The following is a 16,576-nucleotide window of genomic DNA, read 5'->3' on the forward strand; positions in this document are numbered from 1 at the left end:
GCCTCTGAGTGCACACACATTATGTCTGTGTTCCCTGTGCTGCTTGGCAGGGAGCAGGGGGGTGTGTCTTAGACCCCTGTGTTCCCTGCTCACCTGAGGGTTGCCCATGTGCTTATAGGGAACAGAAAAGGAAGAGGTGACCACAGACCTCTGTGATGATAATGGATTTTGTCATCTGAGAAGCAGAGGCTGACTGAATGCTGAGGGAAAGCCTTTCTACCCTGGGACAGCACAGCCTAGGAGGGCCACACCTTCTGCATAGTGAGACGGTGGCTGCCCCAATAGCTCAAAGAGCCACTACAAGAGACCCACACCACAGGGCATCTGATCCTCACACACCGGTGCACATGGCCTCCAGGCGGGTGAGATCCTGCGTGTCTTGTCAGAATGCACCAGTTACTTCCTGGTTAGCTAGGAGGTTCCAATCCTGACTCTGATGGGTTAGTGTCCCCTGCTGTGGTGTCATCAGGGATCCTAAGTGTCAGCACATACTGCTATGACACTGAGGCAGGGGAGACCTTCCTTGCCATAGCCTGCTTTCTCCTACTGTGCATCCCACCGAGCACAGCATGAGCCTCCTCTCCATGGAGACAGGAGGATAGAAACACATGCCCTGAGTATGACCTCCTGGCCTCACGGTCCTGTGGAGGAGTGCTGGGCAAAACCACCCAGCTTCAGGAGAAGCCCAAGGACCTGATCAGAGCAGGACAGACAGACTCCTGTAGAGAGGAGCCTACTCCAGAGGCTCCTTGAATGAGTGGTAGTGAGGATGAGTGGGTACCCAAGATGCCGTGCGAGCCGGCCCGGTGTTTGCAGCTAGCTCTGTGACCCCAGCACTCAACTAGAAGGCGCTCACGCAGCCGCCATTCCCTCCTCGTCTGCCCTGGCGGTGACTCACTTTCGTGTCTGTGGTGCTTTGTTTTGTTTTTAAGACGGTTTCCTCTGCGTAGCTCAGGCTAGCCTCAGATTTTAAATCTTCTGTCTCAGCCTCTCGATGGCTAAGACTACAGGAGTGAACCACAGTGCACAGCAGGCTGCTCCTTGAAATCCTTGCTTTTTTTTTTCCTGGTAAAGGAACCACGGTGATAGGTCCTAAGATACGCTGTTCGACATGTAGCCCCCGTATGTACTTGGAAGCCCTGAGCTCGATGGTGGAGCCCGCAGAGCCATAGATGGATGTCTGTCTGTCACGTTAAAGATAGAAGACACCCTCACCCCCAGCCTGTGCCGTTGTTTCTTCCGCATACTGGAGAGCACAGGCGGAAGCAGCCCTTGATGGTACTTCACGCAGCTCTGAAGTCTGTTTGCTGGAGCTTAGGAGCCCTGCCCGTGACTGGTGTCTGACGCTGCCCATACAAGGGAATTCCAGTGCGCTTTTCTGCAGTCATATCATTTGGGGTGCCCTAGGGGTTAGAGGTTGGAGTGAAATTAGAGGAAAGAAATAAGTCTTAAGGCTTCAAGATGAAGTGGTGGGGAAATAAAACTGCCGGGGAATCCAGGAGCACATTTGGCGTGTCAACCTCTGTGACAGGCGTTAAAATACTGATGTCTCTTTCTGTTGTTGGAAACAAGGTCTTGCGCCAGCTTGTCCTGTGTGCAGTGGTGTGGCTCCTCTAGGTGTTTCCCATCTGTCTGCATCTGAGTTATGTGGGTAGAGAAGCTGGCTGGTCTCGGGCTGCCCACAGACGAGTAGAGGCTGGGGTGTGCGTGTGTGGGCATGCCAGCCGAGCCACTCAAAGTCTTGCAGGTAGCCCGTCATTCTGATGTCCTTGAGAGAATGAAAGCCATGTCCTGCCTTCCTGCTTCCCTTTCTTTATGGTTTTCAAACTCGTTCCCTGTTGAGCTAGCTGCCCTCTTCTCATGGCTGCCGCTGCTGTGTTGAGGTCTCGTGCTGTGCCACACACACACACACACACACACACACACACACCAGACCGATGGTGATTTCAGACGGATGCTGCAGTTGGTGGCGTTTCCTTGAACTTGTTTCTGTGGTTGGATCAGGACACACGGGGCCCAGCATACCTTCAAATAGCTAAGGGGGGTTATTTTACATCGTCCACAGAGAGGCTTTGACAGGGGCTCACCTTCAGGACGGACTCAGTGACATGCACAGACCAAGCTGCCCACTTATCATCTCTGTAGATCAAGTTGAAATTTAACTAAATGTCTGACAACAGGGTGGGTTAAAGAAATTCAGGGAATCCCATACAGTGGAATCTTATCTGGCCACTAAAAGTCATTCAGAATGGATATTTATTGAACAAATATTCCCAATCTAAGCAGTTAAAAGAAAGCATCCTACTGTGGGAGCCACACACAAAGAAAGCATCCTACTGTGCGAGCCACACACAAAGAAACAACCAACACAGATCAGTGCCCTTATCCTGTACTGTGACGAAGCAAGTGTTACAATGTGGCCCTGTGTGTGCATCACTTGGTGAGCACGGTGGTGGCACACACCTTTAATCTTAGCACTCAGAGGCAGAGATACGGGAATCTCTGTGAGTTCAAGGCCAGCCAGAGCTACATAGTAAGGCCCTACCTCAAAGGTCTTTAACTTAAATTTAAATTAATTATGCCATCTAAATCGACTTCCACTAGGACAAGCGGTTGTGGGAGATGCAGGGACTATCCTGAGTGCCTTGTAGACCCAGGAACATGGCCAAGAGCACTGGGCAGGACAGGTGAGACAGGTTTCCTCACCCTCTTCCCCAGGATGTCCCCACACCTTCTTCTTTGGCGCCTCCTGGTTAAAGAGACAGGGAGGCAGTTCTGAATACAGCGCCGTCACATGGCGAAAGCCCCCATCAGTCTGTTTCGTGCCTGGTGCCCACCAGCATGCTCACACATTCTCATCGTGCGCAGGCCATGCCAGACCTGTCACTCTGCCCCACCTGCGAGGTCATCTGGAATGAGCGTCTGTGCTCAGAGCTCATATAAAGGGACATCCTTGCCTGTTCTTCAGGGTGGATTGTCGGTATTCCCCGTCCAGGGGACACGCAGACACATGTTCAGGCTGCTGCTCTCTGGGAGACTTAGAATAAGCAAAGGCAGAACTGATGTCATGCACTGCTCAGAGGGAAGGTCCCCGGGATGTGTGGAGATCACCGCGTACCTGCCTGGACTGCTGTTGCTTCCAATGGCTGATGGGAGACGGTTCTTCTATTTCTGTTTTCTCTGAGAATGGGAATACCAGCGATGCGACTGTCCACAGCAGAGAAGCATCCCAGACATACGTGACCCTGTGAGCATGGACCTCTGCTGAGAGCAGAGGTCATGGAGCAGATGGTCCTGCTCACCATGGTGAGGCCATGACAGCAGCTCCAGAGCCTGGGTCCTGGCCTGCAGCTCCCCACTGCTTAGAAACAGCTTGTTCCAACATGCAGGTGCTCCAGGGCCTAGAACAGGATGATTGCTGATTCCAGACATTTTTCTGGCTGATGAAGCCAAGAGTCCCAGGGCAGTGGAGGCTGAAGTGGTCGGGTGAGTCTCCCCGTGAGCCAAAGGCAGTGTAATCCTCAGCAGCTGCTCACCTAGAAGAATGCTGCCTGGGGCTGCCGGGCTGCCGCAGGCTGGCTAACTGGGTTTCAGAGAGCAGGCTGTGGGTGGCCCGTTGCCAGAGCTGGGACCTCACTACCATCTGATGTTAGACATGGCATTGGTGAGTCACCTCTCTTGAGGTTTCTGTCTGTAGTCATAATACACAGCAGTGATTTGAAGTAGACTTTGATGCCTGTTCCAATCTCCATCCAAAATACCTAATGGAAAATTAAAAGGGGTCTCTCCGCTGAGAGCACAGCAGACCCAGCTGATACCAAGCCCTGGGTTTGCCCAGTCCCAGAAGCAAACACCTGCATTCCTAGAAGAAGCCAGCACACAAAGATGGGGCTCCTTCCTGTTCTTGTCCTGTGCCAAAGTCCAGTAAACAGGCTTCCTCCTGGGAGCACAGCCCTGCAGAAGGAGGCAGAATCCTCCTCACCAAGAAAAGGCTTGGCTCAGGGTTAGGGACAGTTTAACCATGCCAAGTACATATATGCTATAAGAGATTGAATGTGACAAAATATCTCCTTTAAAGTCTTTCTAAAGACCTGTAGTCTCCAGAGTGTTACAGAGTTAAACTTCCATTTTCTTCCCTGTCCCCTTATTGAGGATATCTTGAAACAGAAGTTAGAAAGGGAGGGAGGGAGGGAGGGAGGGAGGGAAAGGAAAGGAAAGGAAATATGAGGGAAAACAAGACAAGATATATTCAGCTCAAAAAGTGAAATTCTTTTCATTGTTCACTTGTAGAAAAGAGTTTAGCATATTGCGTGGTGAAGAAGCTGTGACAATTTTCCTCTTTTAAAGGGTATTTATTTTAGAAACCAAGGCTGGAATTTTAGGAATGAGGCATTCTTTAGAATAATTTAGGATTTTTTTTATAAACAAAATCCACGTGTGATGGTTTCTGTTTAGCAAGAGATAGAAACACGTTACTGTCTGAAAATCCTGCATGCAAGTCTATGGGCTGCAGCTCACCTTGCTTTGGGGAGAGACAGCCCAGGTTCGTCTACGGTGGCCCCATTTCCCCGAGAGTTCAGAAAATACTGTTTCAACTCATGTGGCATCTGCCTGTCCCCCAGAACACTTCACTCTTATTTCCTGCCTAGAAGCCAGCATACCCTTTCCTAACACAGCCATTTGTCAGAGACAGACATAGTCTCCGACTTCCAACTCTGTGGTTCTCAGGATGAAGCTATGATCTGGAGCATAGCCCTTCCTCACTAGACCCGAATGAGAGCTCTGGACCGCCTTAGCTGGTCTACAAACCTGGTCAACCAGGAAAAATTACTGCACAGGGAGAGCCCAAGTCCTGCTCTGTGAGCCCAAGTCCTGCTCTGTGAGCCCCTGGTCATTCTGCTGGGGCATGCGTCCTCCGTAGTCACATTCCCCACAAACAGCATCACAAGAGCATCTAGACAAGCCAGCATCCACAGGCTGACCCCAGGGAGGTCAGTGTGGATGAACCAGGGAGCCACAGGGGCACCTGCTCCAGCCTTGGAAGCTCGTCCCAGGGCTCCTGGATTAGCACCAGCTCCAAGCGTTCTGCCCTGAGATGTGTGATCTGTAACCACACCACTCTGATGTGCCCGTCCCCGTCAGACGCTATGTTCAGAGCTGTGCCCTGGCCTCTGCCCTCCATATGTACTTGGCACACATGTCTCACACATGGTATCACTGTCTTGGGAGCTACAGCAGAGGACCTGCAGCGAAGCATGGCCTCTGTAAGTTACCAAGGTCCCACCCGTTCCCTTGCTGTTTCTGTGGAGCACTGTCTTATGTTGAAAAGTGAGAGGTTCTGTTGGTCAACGTGACGGGAAACAGTGACGGGAAAAGCTGTCTTGCCTGAGCCTGCAGCTCTGCTGAAACACCTCCTGACGCATAGTTAAATAAACACGGGAGCTGGAGAGGCAGGGTCAGGGCCAGAAAACAGGGCTAGGCACTAGGGGCTAGCCATACCATGAAAGCCAAAATTTAGGCAACCTGGCTTGTTAAATCTCACTGCTCACAACTACAGGGTCTCTAACGCAAGAATGGCTGCATTGTGCCCTGGGCCCCACTTGACAGGAGAGCCAAAAATCCCACCTTTAACAGATAAAACATATCCATTTAATGTCGTGGAGAGAAATTTAGAACTCAAGTTCATGCTCACTTTCCATGGGTTACAGCAAAACCTGGCCATGGAGAGCTGTGGGGCCGCCACTCACCTGGCACTGCACCGTGCACTGCATGCCCCTACCTCTTTCTGGGGTCTCATCCCCCTGGTTTCCATAGCTGCTGTGCCTGACAGATACTGCCCCAGGGTGGTGTCGGGTGATCTGCTGTTTGTGGGGCTCGTGATGGGCTTCTGGTGTGTTCTATGCAGAGGAGCTCAGCCGAGGCATGGAGTTGAGTCACACACTGCAAACTATAGCTTGGCTGCTTCCAGAAAGCCACCCCGGGTTCTGGCTCAGTGAACGTATTAGGTAGGGTCTCCCGGGAGGAGCCTGAACACAGTGGTCCCGTGTGCTTAGCGCAGGGCCCATCATGGGTGTAGCTTCAGGCATTGATCTACAGGTGATGGAAGTTCTTTTGAAGCCGTCCTGGTTATCAGCCTGTGTGTGGTCTTAGCAGGAGCCTTCCCTGAACTGAGCAGGCAGGCGTCCTTCTCACACGTGCTCATGAGAACACCACCTGATGGGGGACCTGCCTAATGCAAGCCTGAGCAACAGTGGGACTTCTCTTTGCTGGGCTTTGCAACCTAGAGATGTCCTCTTTGGCCCTGCCCCTAGCACTGGCCCTCTTGGCTTTGAGTTTCTTCCCAGGTCAGACTTCTGGGCTCTCCCACTAGCCTGCGTGGAGAGCTCTGGGCTCTGGGCTGCCTCCAGTTTGGTCTCTTAGTCTTTTCTCTCATCCAGCCATCCCTGCCTGGCCTAATTCTGTTTATTCCATCAGTCTTTTGTCTCTTCCAGTCGGGCACGTGAAGGAAGCCAATAACAGCAGAGTGCTGTTGAAAGACCACTGCGGCCCCGCTCAGCGTCCTGCTTGTAATGGCAAGGGTCGAAGAAATGGTCAGCCTCTGAACACAGGGGTGTTGCAAGGACTTTTCTAGTTGGGTTTTTGTTGGCAAAGAAAGGCATCACAGCACCCAAGTCCATGCAGAGGAGGCCGCCATGAGGTGCAAATGCTACAGGACCAGTATGCAGAACAGACACTTCTGTATCCCTCGAGGCGAGCCACAGGGACTGAGGCCTTTGATCAGAGTCCAGATGTGCTTTCTTATATAGCCTCACATGTCAAAAATTAAAGGCTTAGTATAAAAACAAATGCCGTGTTTTTCTAACCTGAGAAAATGTTCTCTTCAGCATTTCCAGACACCAGTCTACTCCCTTTCGCTTTCTTAAAACTGCACTTTTGACCAGGCTAGTCAGCATATCCTTGTCCAGTTAATTCATCCTGTCTTACCTTGCAATGGCCTGTCACCCTGTTGGCTCAAGGTGCTGTGCTACACCTCATCAGCCACTGACCAGAAACTAGCAAAAACAAAACAAAACAAAACAAAAACCTAATTCCCTAAGAAACTCCTCATTGGCCCTGAGTGCTACACAGAAAAGAACTCGCCTGACACAGAGCCAGTCCTCTGACCTAAGAGCTGCAAGATGAGACGGGATAACAGGGGTCCTCTAGGGACTTGGCTGGATATGCTTAAGAAGGAAGCCCCTAGTCCAGCCGTCTGTCTTGTGGAAGTGTCCCACAGCCAGGCCCAGCTGTGCCTTAATCCGTTTTCTATTTGCCAGCCTTCCAGATGTTCAGCCCTTTTGTCTTTTGCCGCTTCTCTTTACTGCAAGCTCTTCATTCTGCCCCCCACCCTAAGTCTTTGTGTTTCGTTACCTGTGGGCCAGTTTGGCCATAGCTCTGGGAGGTGTTTTCTGTATGTCAAGTCCCAGAGAGAGTAGTTCTTCTGGGATTCAGACTTAGGGCAGTAGATGTGGGGCAGGAAACAGAAAGCTGGCGTTTGTGAGGACAGCAGACACGGGCGTCCGGGTACCGCGGGACGCTGGTGCTCTTCTGCCTCTGAGTGACGCACCTCTCACTTTACGCTCTCTGGACTGTTTCAGAGGAGGCAGACCATTACAGCTTCGGAGCAGGCACTCTGTCGAGGAAGAAGAAGGTGCTGGTGACCCTGAGGGATGAGGGTCTGCGTCGGCGTGCCCAGCTCAACATCAGCATGCCGCACGACTTCCGCCCGGTGTCCTCCATCATTGACGTGGACATCCTCCCTGAGACGCACCGCCGCGTGAGGCTTTACCGGCACGGCTGTGAGAAGCCGCTGGGCTTCTACATCCGAGATGGCACCAGCGTGCGAGTGACACCCCACGGGCTGGAAAAGGTACCAGGGATCTTCATTTCCCGAATGGTGCCCGGCGGCCTTGCGGAGAGCACTGGGCTGCTGGCTGTGAATGACGAAGTCCTGGAGGTGAATGGGATTGAGGTCGCTGGAAAGACATTGGATCAAGTCACAGACATGATGATAGCCAACAGCCACAACCTCATTGTCACTGTCAAGCCCGCCAACCAAAGGAACAATGTGGTCCGCAGCAGCCGCGCCTCCGGCAGCTCTGTCCAGTCCACAGACAGCACCACCAGTCACCACAGCCTGCCAGGCACCCACGCCCTGCAGAATTCTGAGGAAATGGAGAGTGATGAGGAGGCCGACATCGTCATCGAGGGGGCTCTAGAGCCTCACCACATTCCCAAGATGCAGGCTGTGCCTCCAGGCAGCCTCTCGAGGGCCAATGGCGCCAGCCTGGCTCACAGGCTGCACAGAGGGGACGGGGGCCTGCATAGCTCTGGGAGGGAGAGCAATGGCAGCATCCACAGATTTCTCAGCTCTCTGAAACCAGACCCCCGACACAGCCTGGTCCTCCCCCAGGGAGGGGTGGAGGAACACGGACCGGCCATTACCCTCTAGGGCTGGAGCCACTTGGCAGGCTGAAGTCCCAGACAGACTGTGTGTTACCAAGACGCACGGCTGGCAAGTATTAACTAGCGGGTAGTACTATTAGATGTATAGCGACTCCAAAGGGAAATGCTTTAAATTTTTTGTCAATTTTAAAATAAGGAAAATAATTGTGTACTTCATCTTTTCTTTTTTTTCATCATCATTCCTACAACCTTATTCTTTATTTAAACTTTTGAACAAGAATACTATTTTTATAGGATTTTTTTTTCCACAGAACTTAAAATATGCACGACTGCAAATTATCTGGGCCAGCCTGACTGCATGTCCAGAACCTTTGCAGAGTGAAACAAAATACAAAGTGCGCAGAGTATTTTTAACACTGCTTAAATACTTGTTTTTAAAATGAAGCTTTATAGATGACTTTTTTAAAATAAAAATAGTAAAATTCATGTTTTTAACCAGTTCGTGTAAAACTATCTTGTGATGCCTGAGTGCTCTACTGACCCAGGGTGGCTGTGACAGGAGAATGGAAACTAAGACTGGGTTCCATCACAGAAAGTCTGTTTTCACATTGTTTACAACCAGCTCAAAAAGCCCTCTGGCCTATACTCAAGAACCACTGCGGTTACAGGGATTTGCAGAGCTGTCCCAGCCACGACAGCCAGGCAGTCACTGCTGTCAGCTTAAAGTGGATTTAGGAGTCCAGCAACTCTGCTGGCTAGAAGGTGAGGCCAGCGAGTCCACGTGGGATTCAAAATCAACTGTTCCGCCAGTGTTTTCGTTGGGTTGGGTGACTGGGGCAGTTTTAAGATGTCTTCAGTAGAAACGAGTATCGCCCCAAAGGCCCTCAGCCGTTTAGTGGATGCGCGTGTTAGCCTTGCTTCTGAAACGGCTGGTTACTTTTATAAGAGAAGATTAGAGCACGTCGATGTCTGCTCCTGGAACAGAGAGCAGTGTCGGGAATTATCCTAACAAGTCGCAGGGAACTTAATGGTTTTGACAGAAGGTCACTTCTCTTTAACCTTCTTGGAGGTTTGTTAATGTCTGACCCAATTAAATCTTATATGAATTGTGTCTTCTGTTTGGATACAGTGTTGGGGGAGAATATCACATTAATTAACTGAGAACAAACTGACCCAAGTGAATCCTTCATGGAAATAAAGGTTTAAAGTAGCCAGGTCGAGTGCCCCAGCTGCTGCCCTATGGTCTAGTGTCACCTGCTGGTAAGACGCGGAACTGCCCTCTTCGTGAATGCATCTCACTGCATTGTCCTTTGTCCAGAATGAATCCAGTCAGATAGTTTCCTTTCCTTCGGGGAACTGTTTACCAGGCAGAAGCTGCTCTGGCTAAGGATCATTCTCTCGGCCTGTGTCTGTTTCTCAGTTATGTGCTGAGCGTCATCCACACAAGGAGAGCAAGATGCTCCCTCCGTGGGTCTCGGTGAGAATCCAGACACCCAGATCCATGGCTTCCAAATCGCTAAGAGCAGTTGTTTTGTTTCTGTGCTGCTGCAGCGATCTGGAATGGGTTTTACTAAGACAGATATTACAGAACCAAAAAAAACTGCTACTCAGTTCCTACAAGACTTGTTCTCGGCTACACTGTCGCTTGGTATTCCGTGTTAAACAACGCTGTTTTTGCTACCAAGAAAGGAAGTGATGTTTCTCGCCATGCCCAAGTTGTTTGGTAGATGTGAATCAATTAATTCAAAACATTTTTTAAAGCAAAGAGGTCTAAGCTTTGTAAGCTGTTGTCTGTGAGGAATTACATGTGTTTAGCAGATGCCTGAGAGTATTTTTCTAAACAGAACTCTACTCTTACCATTTTATTTCTTCTTTCAAATAATCTGTCATTATATATTAAATTTTTTTGTTGTACATATCAGAATAAAAAGCTTTTCTTTTGAGTTAACGTGTGTTACTGATATTCCTCTTCCTCTCGGCTGCTGTTCTATTGCTGGGAAGAGATAGGTAACGTATAAAAGGACGCGTTTAACCGGGGCCTGACTTCAGCTTCAGAGGGTGAGTCCGTGGCCGCTGAGGCAGCAGGCAGGCATGGTGCTGGAGCAGTCGCTGAGAACTTAAAGCAGTTGATTCACACATGCGAGGCCTCTGTGCTGGTGAAGAGAGCTAACCGGGAATGGCGTGGGCTTTGGAAATCTCCAGTCTCCAGGGACACACGACCAGCAAGGCCACACATCCCAGTCCTTCCCAAACCTTTCCACCAACCAAGACCAAGCGTTCAAATATGTGATCCTACGCGGACCATTCTCATTCAAACCTCCACATACACTTTAGCTGTGTTTAGAGTGAGGGAAGAATTTAAGTTTACATGCCACTGGCAAGATGACATGGGCACACAGAAGGACTGACTGGCGTGTTTCGAAGCCTAACGTGCCATAACTGTTCCACTTAACCCTGGCACATCCCCTATGTGTTGTTATTACTACTTTACAGATAAGGAAACAGACCTATACTCACATTGATAGATAATCAGAATATTCCTTTCAAGTCTTCGGGGGAAGTTTTTCTGGGTCTTTACACAACTTCCCCTACATTTACCCTTGTTTGCAGTTTTCCCTAACACTATCATTCTGACATTACCAAAACTATAATGCTGTCCTCAGGGCTCGCTCAAGTCTCAAGCATTCTGCTGGCCTCCAAGAGGAAGCACACGTATGCCAGAGAAGGGATAGCACCCGTTTTTATCTTTCCAAATGGCGACTATGAACTACAACATTCCCAACTCAGGGCGGGGAAAACTCAAACCCTGCACAGATGAGGCCTAGCAATGGCGCCGTCAGGTACAGTTGAGGCCTAGCAATGGCGCCGTCAGGCACAGTTGAGGCCTAGCAATGGCGCAGTCAGGCACAGTTGAGGCCTAGCAATGGCGCCGTCAGGTACAGTTGAGGCCTAGCAATGGCGCTGTCAGGTACAGTTGAGGCCTAGCAATGGCGCTGTCAGGTACAGTTGAGGCCTAGCAATGGCGCCGTCAGGTACAGTTGAGGCCTAGCAATGGCGCAGTCAGGTACAGTTGAGGCCTAGCAATGGCGCTGTCAGGTACAGTTGAGGCCTAGCAATGGCGCCGTCAGGTACAGTTGAGGCCTAGCAATGGCGCCGTCAGGTACAGTTGAGGCCTAGCAATGGCACCATCAGGTACAGTTGAGGCCTAGCAATGGCGCCATCAGGTACAGTTGAGGCCTAGCAATGGCGCAGTCAGGTACAGTTGAGGCCTAGCAATGGCGCCGTCAGGTACATGCCAGCTGGATACACTTTCTCAAGTTGAGTTTCACAGCCATTCACATCCTGTAGTGTGAGGTATGGGTGCTTGGGTGGGAACCAGGGCCACATGCCTGATCTAAGCATGTCTTACAACTCTATTGCCGTGAAGAGAGACCATGATGTGGGCAAAAGAAAGCATTGAACTGGGGCTTGCAACTTTCAGAGGGTCAGTCCCTGGTCACGGCTAGAAGCAGACAGGCATGGCACTATGCCTGACTGACAGCACTACATCCTCATTTACAGACAGCAAGCAGAGATGGCCTGGCCTGCGGGGCTGAAACCTCCAAACCTACTCCCAGTGACACTGCTACAAGTCCACACCTTCTGGTCCTTTTCAAAGGGCTCCAGTAACGGACCACACATGCAAACATGTCAGCCAACAAAGGGCCGTTCTCATCTGAACCAGCACACAGCATCTTGTCCTGAACCGAAAGGATGGATGCTGCCCGGGCGGACCTTCCAGCCGTGAAAGTTAGGTGGGCCGTTTAGCATTTTTTGGTTTTACAGGAAACAGTTCTGAAAGGGTCATCTGTACAGCCAGGAAACTAAGGTCGTCTGACAGTAGGAACCTGACATTTGCAGCTCCTAGAGCTCTGTTAACAGAGTAGATGGGAATCATCGGTGGGACTGCCTGTTTCCCTGTGAAGAGGAGTCTACAGTCCTGACACCGGCTCACAAACTTTCCCCACTATATTCAGGAGCATCACCAATAGAGTGTTTGCTTTTTAAATTTTAATTTGGTGGAATGTTCATTTCACAGAATTAATTCTCCTGTGAACGTGGGATGTCCTTTTTTTTTTTTTTTTTTTTTTTTTTTGTCTTTCAATTCTTAAAATTTTTAAATGTTCATTGGAGAGGCCTTTCCACCTTCTTGGTTAGGTTTCTTCCAAGATATTTTACTGTACTCGAAGATGTTGGAAAGGAAGTGTGTCAGGATCTTTCTGAATGTTTGTTAGTGCATGGAAAGGCTAGTCCTAAATATCTGAGTTGATTTCCTCTCCTGCCACCTTGCTGAATCATTTCTAGAAGTTTTCTGGTATAATTTTGAGATCTCTTACATATGGCATCTACGCATAGGAGCAATGGCCTCCTACTTGTATCCAGCTGGTGTTCTGAGCACTCTATTGAAACGCAGTGGGAATAGTGGACAGCCCTGTCTCCTTCCTAACGTTGAGGGGACTGCACGAGTATCTTCTTGGTTGAAGGTAACACTGCCGTGGGTTTGTCTTACGTCGCTCTCATTGGGTTGAGGCGCATTCCCTCTCACCGTCCTTTCTAGGAGTTTTATTATGAGAGAACGCTGGAGTTCATCAAAGCCTCTCTCTTTAGCTACTGTGATGATCGTGAGACTTTTCTTTCAGTCTGTTTATAGGACTTACTGACGTAAGGGTGCTGAACCGTCCCTGCATTCTGGATACGGCCAACTCCCAGGGAACCGTCTTTTTGATATTCGCCAGTTTTCAATTTGCTGTATTTCACTGAGAACTTTTGCATCTGTATTCATCGGGGATCTCAGTCTGTAATTTTGTTCTTTGGTTGTCTTGATCTGGTTTTGATATCTGAGGTAACACTGGCTTTGTGGGATGAGCTTGGGAGTGCTCTTGTCCTTTCCTTTTTAATGATATAAGAATTAAATGTGGAGTTTCTTTGAGTGTCTGGTAGGATTCTGCTGTGAATATATCTGGCCCTGAGCTTTTTTAGTTGGAAGGCTTTCTAGTGCTATTTCAGTCTCCTTTGTTTGGATCTGTTTAGTGTTTTGATCTCTTCTTGGCTTGACTTTGGTAGTCTGAACCTAGAAATTCAGCCATTTCTTTTAGATTTTTTCCAAGTTTTTAAAGTATTATCTTACAATATTCTGAATTTCTTTGGTATCTTGTAATGCTTCTTTCTTCCTGAGTCAGTTAATTCAGAACGTCTTTGTTTTGGTTAACTGGGCCAAAAGTCTATTTTACTTCTCAAAGAACCAGCTCTTACATTCAAGGATGCTGCACTTGGGTGGGCAAGTTTACTGGCCCCAAGCACCAAGTCCAGGGAGGTGACCATGGGGGAGGGGAAGTAGGGAAGGAGAGAGAAGGGTGTGCACACAGAAGAGAGCAAGTTTATGTACTTTACAGAATTTTTACTATCAATTTTTTATTACCTGACAATCTGGTAAGATGCATGGAATTATTTTTCTGAATTTGAAATGGTTTGTTTTGTGTCCTGCCTTAATCTTATGGGTTTAATGCAATCCCAGTCAAAATATCTGCCAACGTTCTTCACAGAAAAATGGAAACGAATCCTAAAATCCATTAAAACCAGGGAAGACCAAAGCAATCCTGAGCAAAAACAGTAAAGTGGAGGGACTGCCATTCCAGATTTATATACACGTATACACATGTAACCGGAAACTAGAAATATATGATGTGTATCCATGTAACTGGAAAATATCCGTGCATGTTTATCCATGTAACTGGGAAGAGGGATGTGGTTACTTAGATCCATTCTCTGTCATCCTGCACAAATCAACTCCAAGTAGATCAAAGTTCCATTTTAAATGAAGTGCTGAAAGGACTAGAGGAAAGCATAAGCTACACCTACAAGATACAGGTGGATCAAAGGGGTTTCACTCCATTATGTCCAGGAATTAAAGCCAGGGGTTGAGTGGGTTTCTGCACAACTAAGGAAATAATCTGCTGAAGAAGACACCCACATAGTAGAGAGGAATCTTTGCCAGCTATGTATCTGCCAGATGAGTATTTACACAGAACTCAAAACACAAAGTCAATAGAACAAATGACCCTCTCGCAAAGACACAGACAGATTCCTCCCCACACGCTGTTTTACAAGAGGAAAAACAAGGCTGGAGAGACAACTCAGTGATGAAGAGCACTGACTGTTCTTCCAGAAGTCCCCAAGTTCAATTCCCAGCAACCACATGGTGGCTCACACATCTGTAACAGGATCTGATACCCTCTACGGATCTTCAGGATCTGAAGACAGCTATGGTATACTCGATACACAGAATAAATCCCAGAAGGGAAAAAAACAAGCAGTGGGAAGAGGCCGGCACGGACCCTCAGGTCAGAGCAGACTCAAGCAGGTTAGATCTAGAGCTTAGTGTTGAAGTTCTATGGGGGATTTCGTCTCAATTACTCTAAGTTCAGAGACATTGGCAGGCATTTTGATTCTAGGACAAGATGTGCTTAATTTAGACAATAATTTGCAGCTCTAAAGATACATGAAAGAACTTTGTAATAGAATGGACTTATGAATTTATAGACCAAACCACCTCCCTAGATTCCCAGCATATAACTGAACAGACCTCCAAATCATGTTAGGAGCCCATTTTAAACATGTTTTTAAAATACCAAGCTGAAACCATGCTAATGGCTTAGTAGCAAGGTCACCTGCTTTTACTACCTCAGTTGTTCAGCTCTTGGCAGTGCTGTGCATTGAACAAGACCTCCCACTGCCAAGCAAGCACCCTATCACTGGCTTCAATGGCATTTGTAGCTCAACTTGCCTTTTATAATCAAGAAATGGGATGTTGTGTAGAATCTCAAGAGCTGATGTAAACAGTAAGTACTCGGTTAGGAAACTGTACATTCCTGGGTACTGGCAGAGATGTGTGCTGCTTAGTTCTCAATGTATAGCTTTTCAAAAAAGGGTCCGGATCTCTACTATCCCTAGGAGCAAAGTGAAGGCATCAGCAGTGACATATACCAGACAACCACGACCCTGCAGCAGAGTTCATTAATGTGATGGGAGCCTCAGCTGCCTTGCCTTTCTATCTTGGACTTAGAATAAAGACAGCAGCAGTGGCTACCTTGACACTTGCTACGCCTACTCCAGAGCCCTGCACTCTGTCCCAGTCATGTATGTCATCATATGATAAATGCATTTCCTCCAGCACATGTCAACAAACTTAAGCTTTAAAAAATTATCTTGGGGTTGGGGATTTAGCTCAGTGGTAGAGCGCTTGCCTAGGAAGCGCAAGGCCCTGGGTTCGGTCTCCAGCTCCGAAAAAAAGAACCAAAAAAAAAAAAAAATTATCTTCAGGGCAGGATGCTTTACTTCTTTTAAAAATGGCCTCTTAGTATGCTGTCGTGGTAGCACAAGTTCACAGTTCCCGTAGTCAGATTTCGGGGCCAAGACCTCTCTGAGTTTGAGGAGAGCCTGGCTACTCAGAAAGACCTTAAGAAACAAACAAACAAACAAACAAACAGAGCTCAGATGGCCCAGGCCTTTTAATCTCAGCACTTGGGAGGAAGAGGCAGATGGACCTGTGTACTCGAGGCCAGCCTGGTTTACAGGACAAGTTCCAGGAGAGACAGGGATACACACAGAAACCCTGTCTCAAAAACCAAAACTTCACTTTCACACAAGATCCTTTAGCATCTGAAATCTATTTAAGCTTGTGGTCAAAATAGGTATTAAAGATGGAGTAACAATCAGGACAGCGCTCGGGAACTAGAAGAGCTCTGGAGCTGGGGTCTTTTACTTGCTGACTCCTGAGAAGCTGAGGCTTTAAGTAGGCAGAACAGTAGAACAGGCCAGCAGTGACATCCTGTTAGGAAAAAGCAGAGAACAAGCACACGCCGGACAACAATGAGGATAAACGGGCTTGAACTGGCAGCCGTGGGGCAGTTCTAGCATTTCACTAGTGGAAACTTCACTTGTAGGTGCAAAGTTCAGCTGAGACTGCCTGGGTGGAGGGCTTGACTTAACCAGGCCTTCCTCCCGTTGCTCATTAAGAATATTCCAATTCAAAGGGGTGCCTAGCCACAGTAAATACTCTAAAACTACCTCCAGACTGGTCTGTATACCCAGG

General features: G+C 48.5%; 1 protein-coding gene across 1 annotated transcript in view; it reads left to right on the top strand.

Annotated features, from left to right (window-relative positions):
* The window catches only part of Pard6g (par-6 family cell polarity regulator gamma), a 66,791-nt gene extending 56,398 nt beyond the window's left edge, over positions 1–10,393 (top strand). The window contains 1 exon segment of the mRNA NM_001100973.2: positions 7,638–10,393. Coding sequence (NP_001094443.2) covers positions 7,638–8,491 — 854 coding nt within the window. The 3' untranslated portion in view covers positions 8,492–10,393.
* The last annotated feature ends 6,183 nt before the right edge of the window (positions 10,394–16,576 follow it).

The sequence above is a fragment of the Rattus norvegicus genome, chromosome 18 (assembly GCF_021556685.1).
Source record: "Rattus norvegicus strain SHRSP/BbbUtx chromosome 18, alternate assembly SHRSP_T2T, whole genome shotgun sequence".
NCBI lineage: Eukaryota > Metazoa > Chordata > Mammalia > Rodentia > Muridae > Rattus > Rattus norvegicus.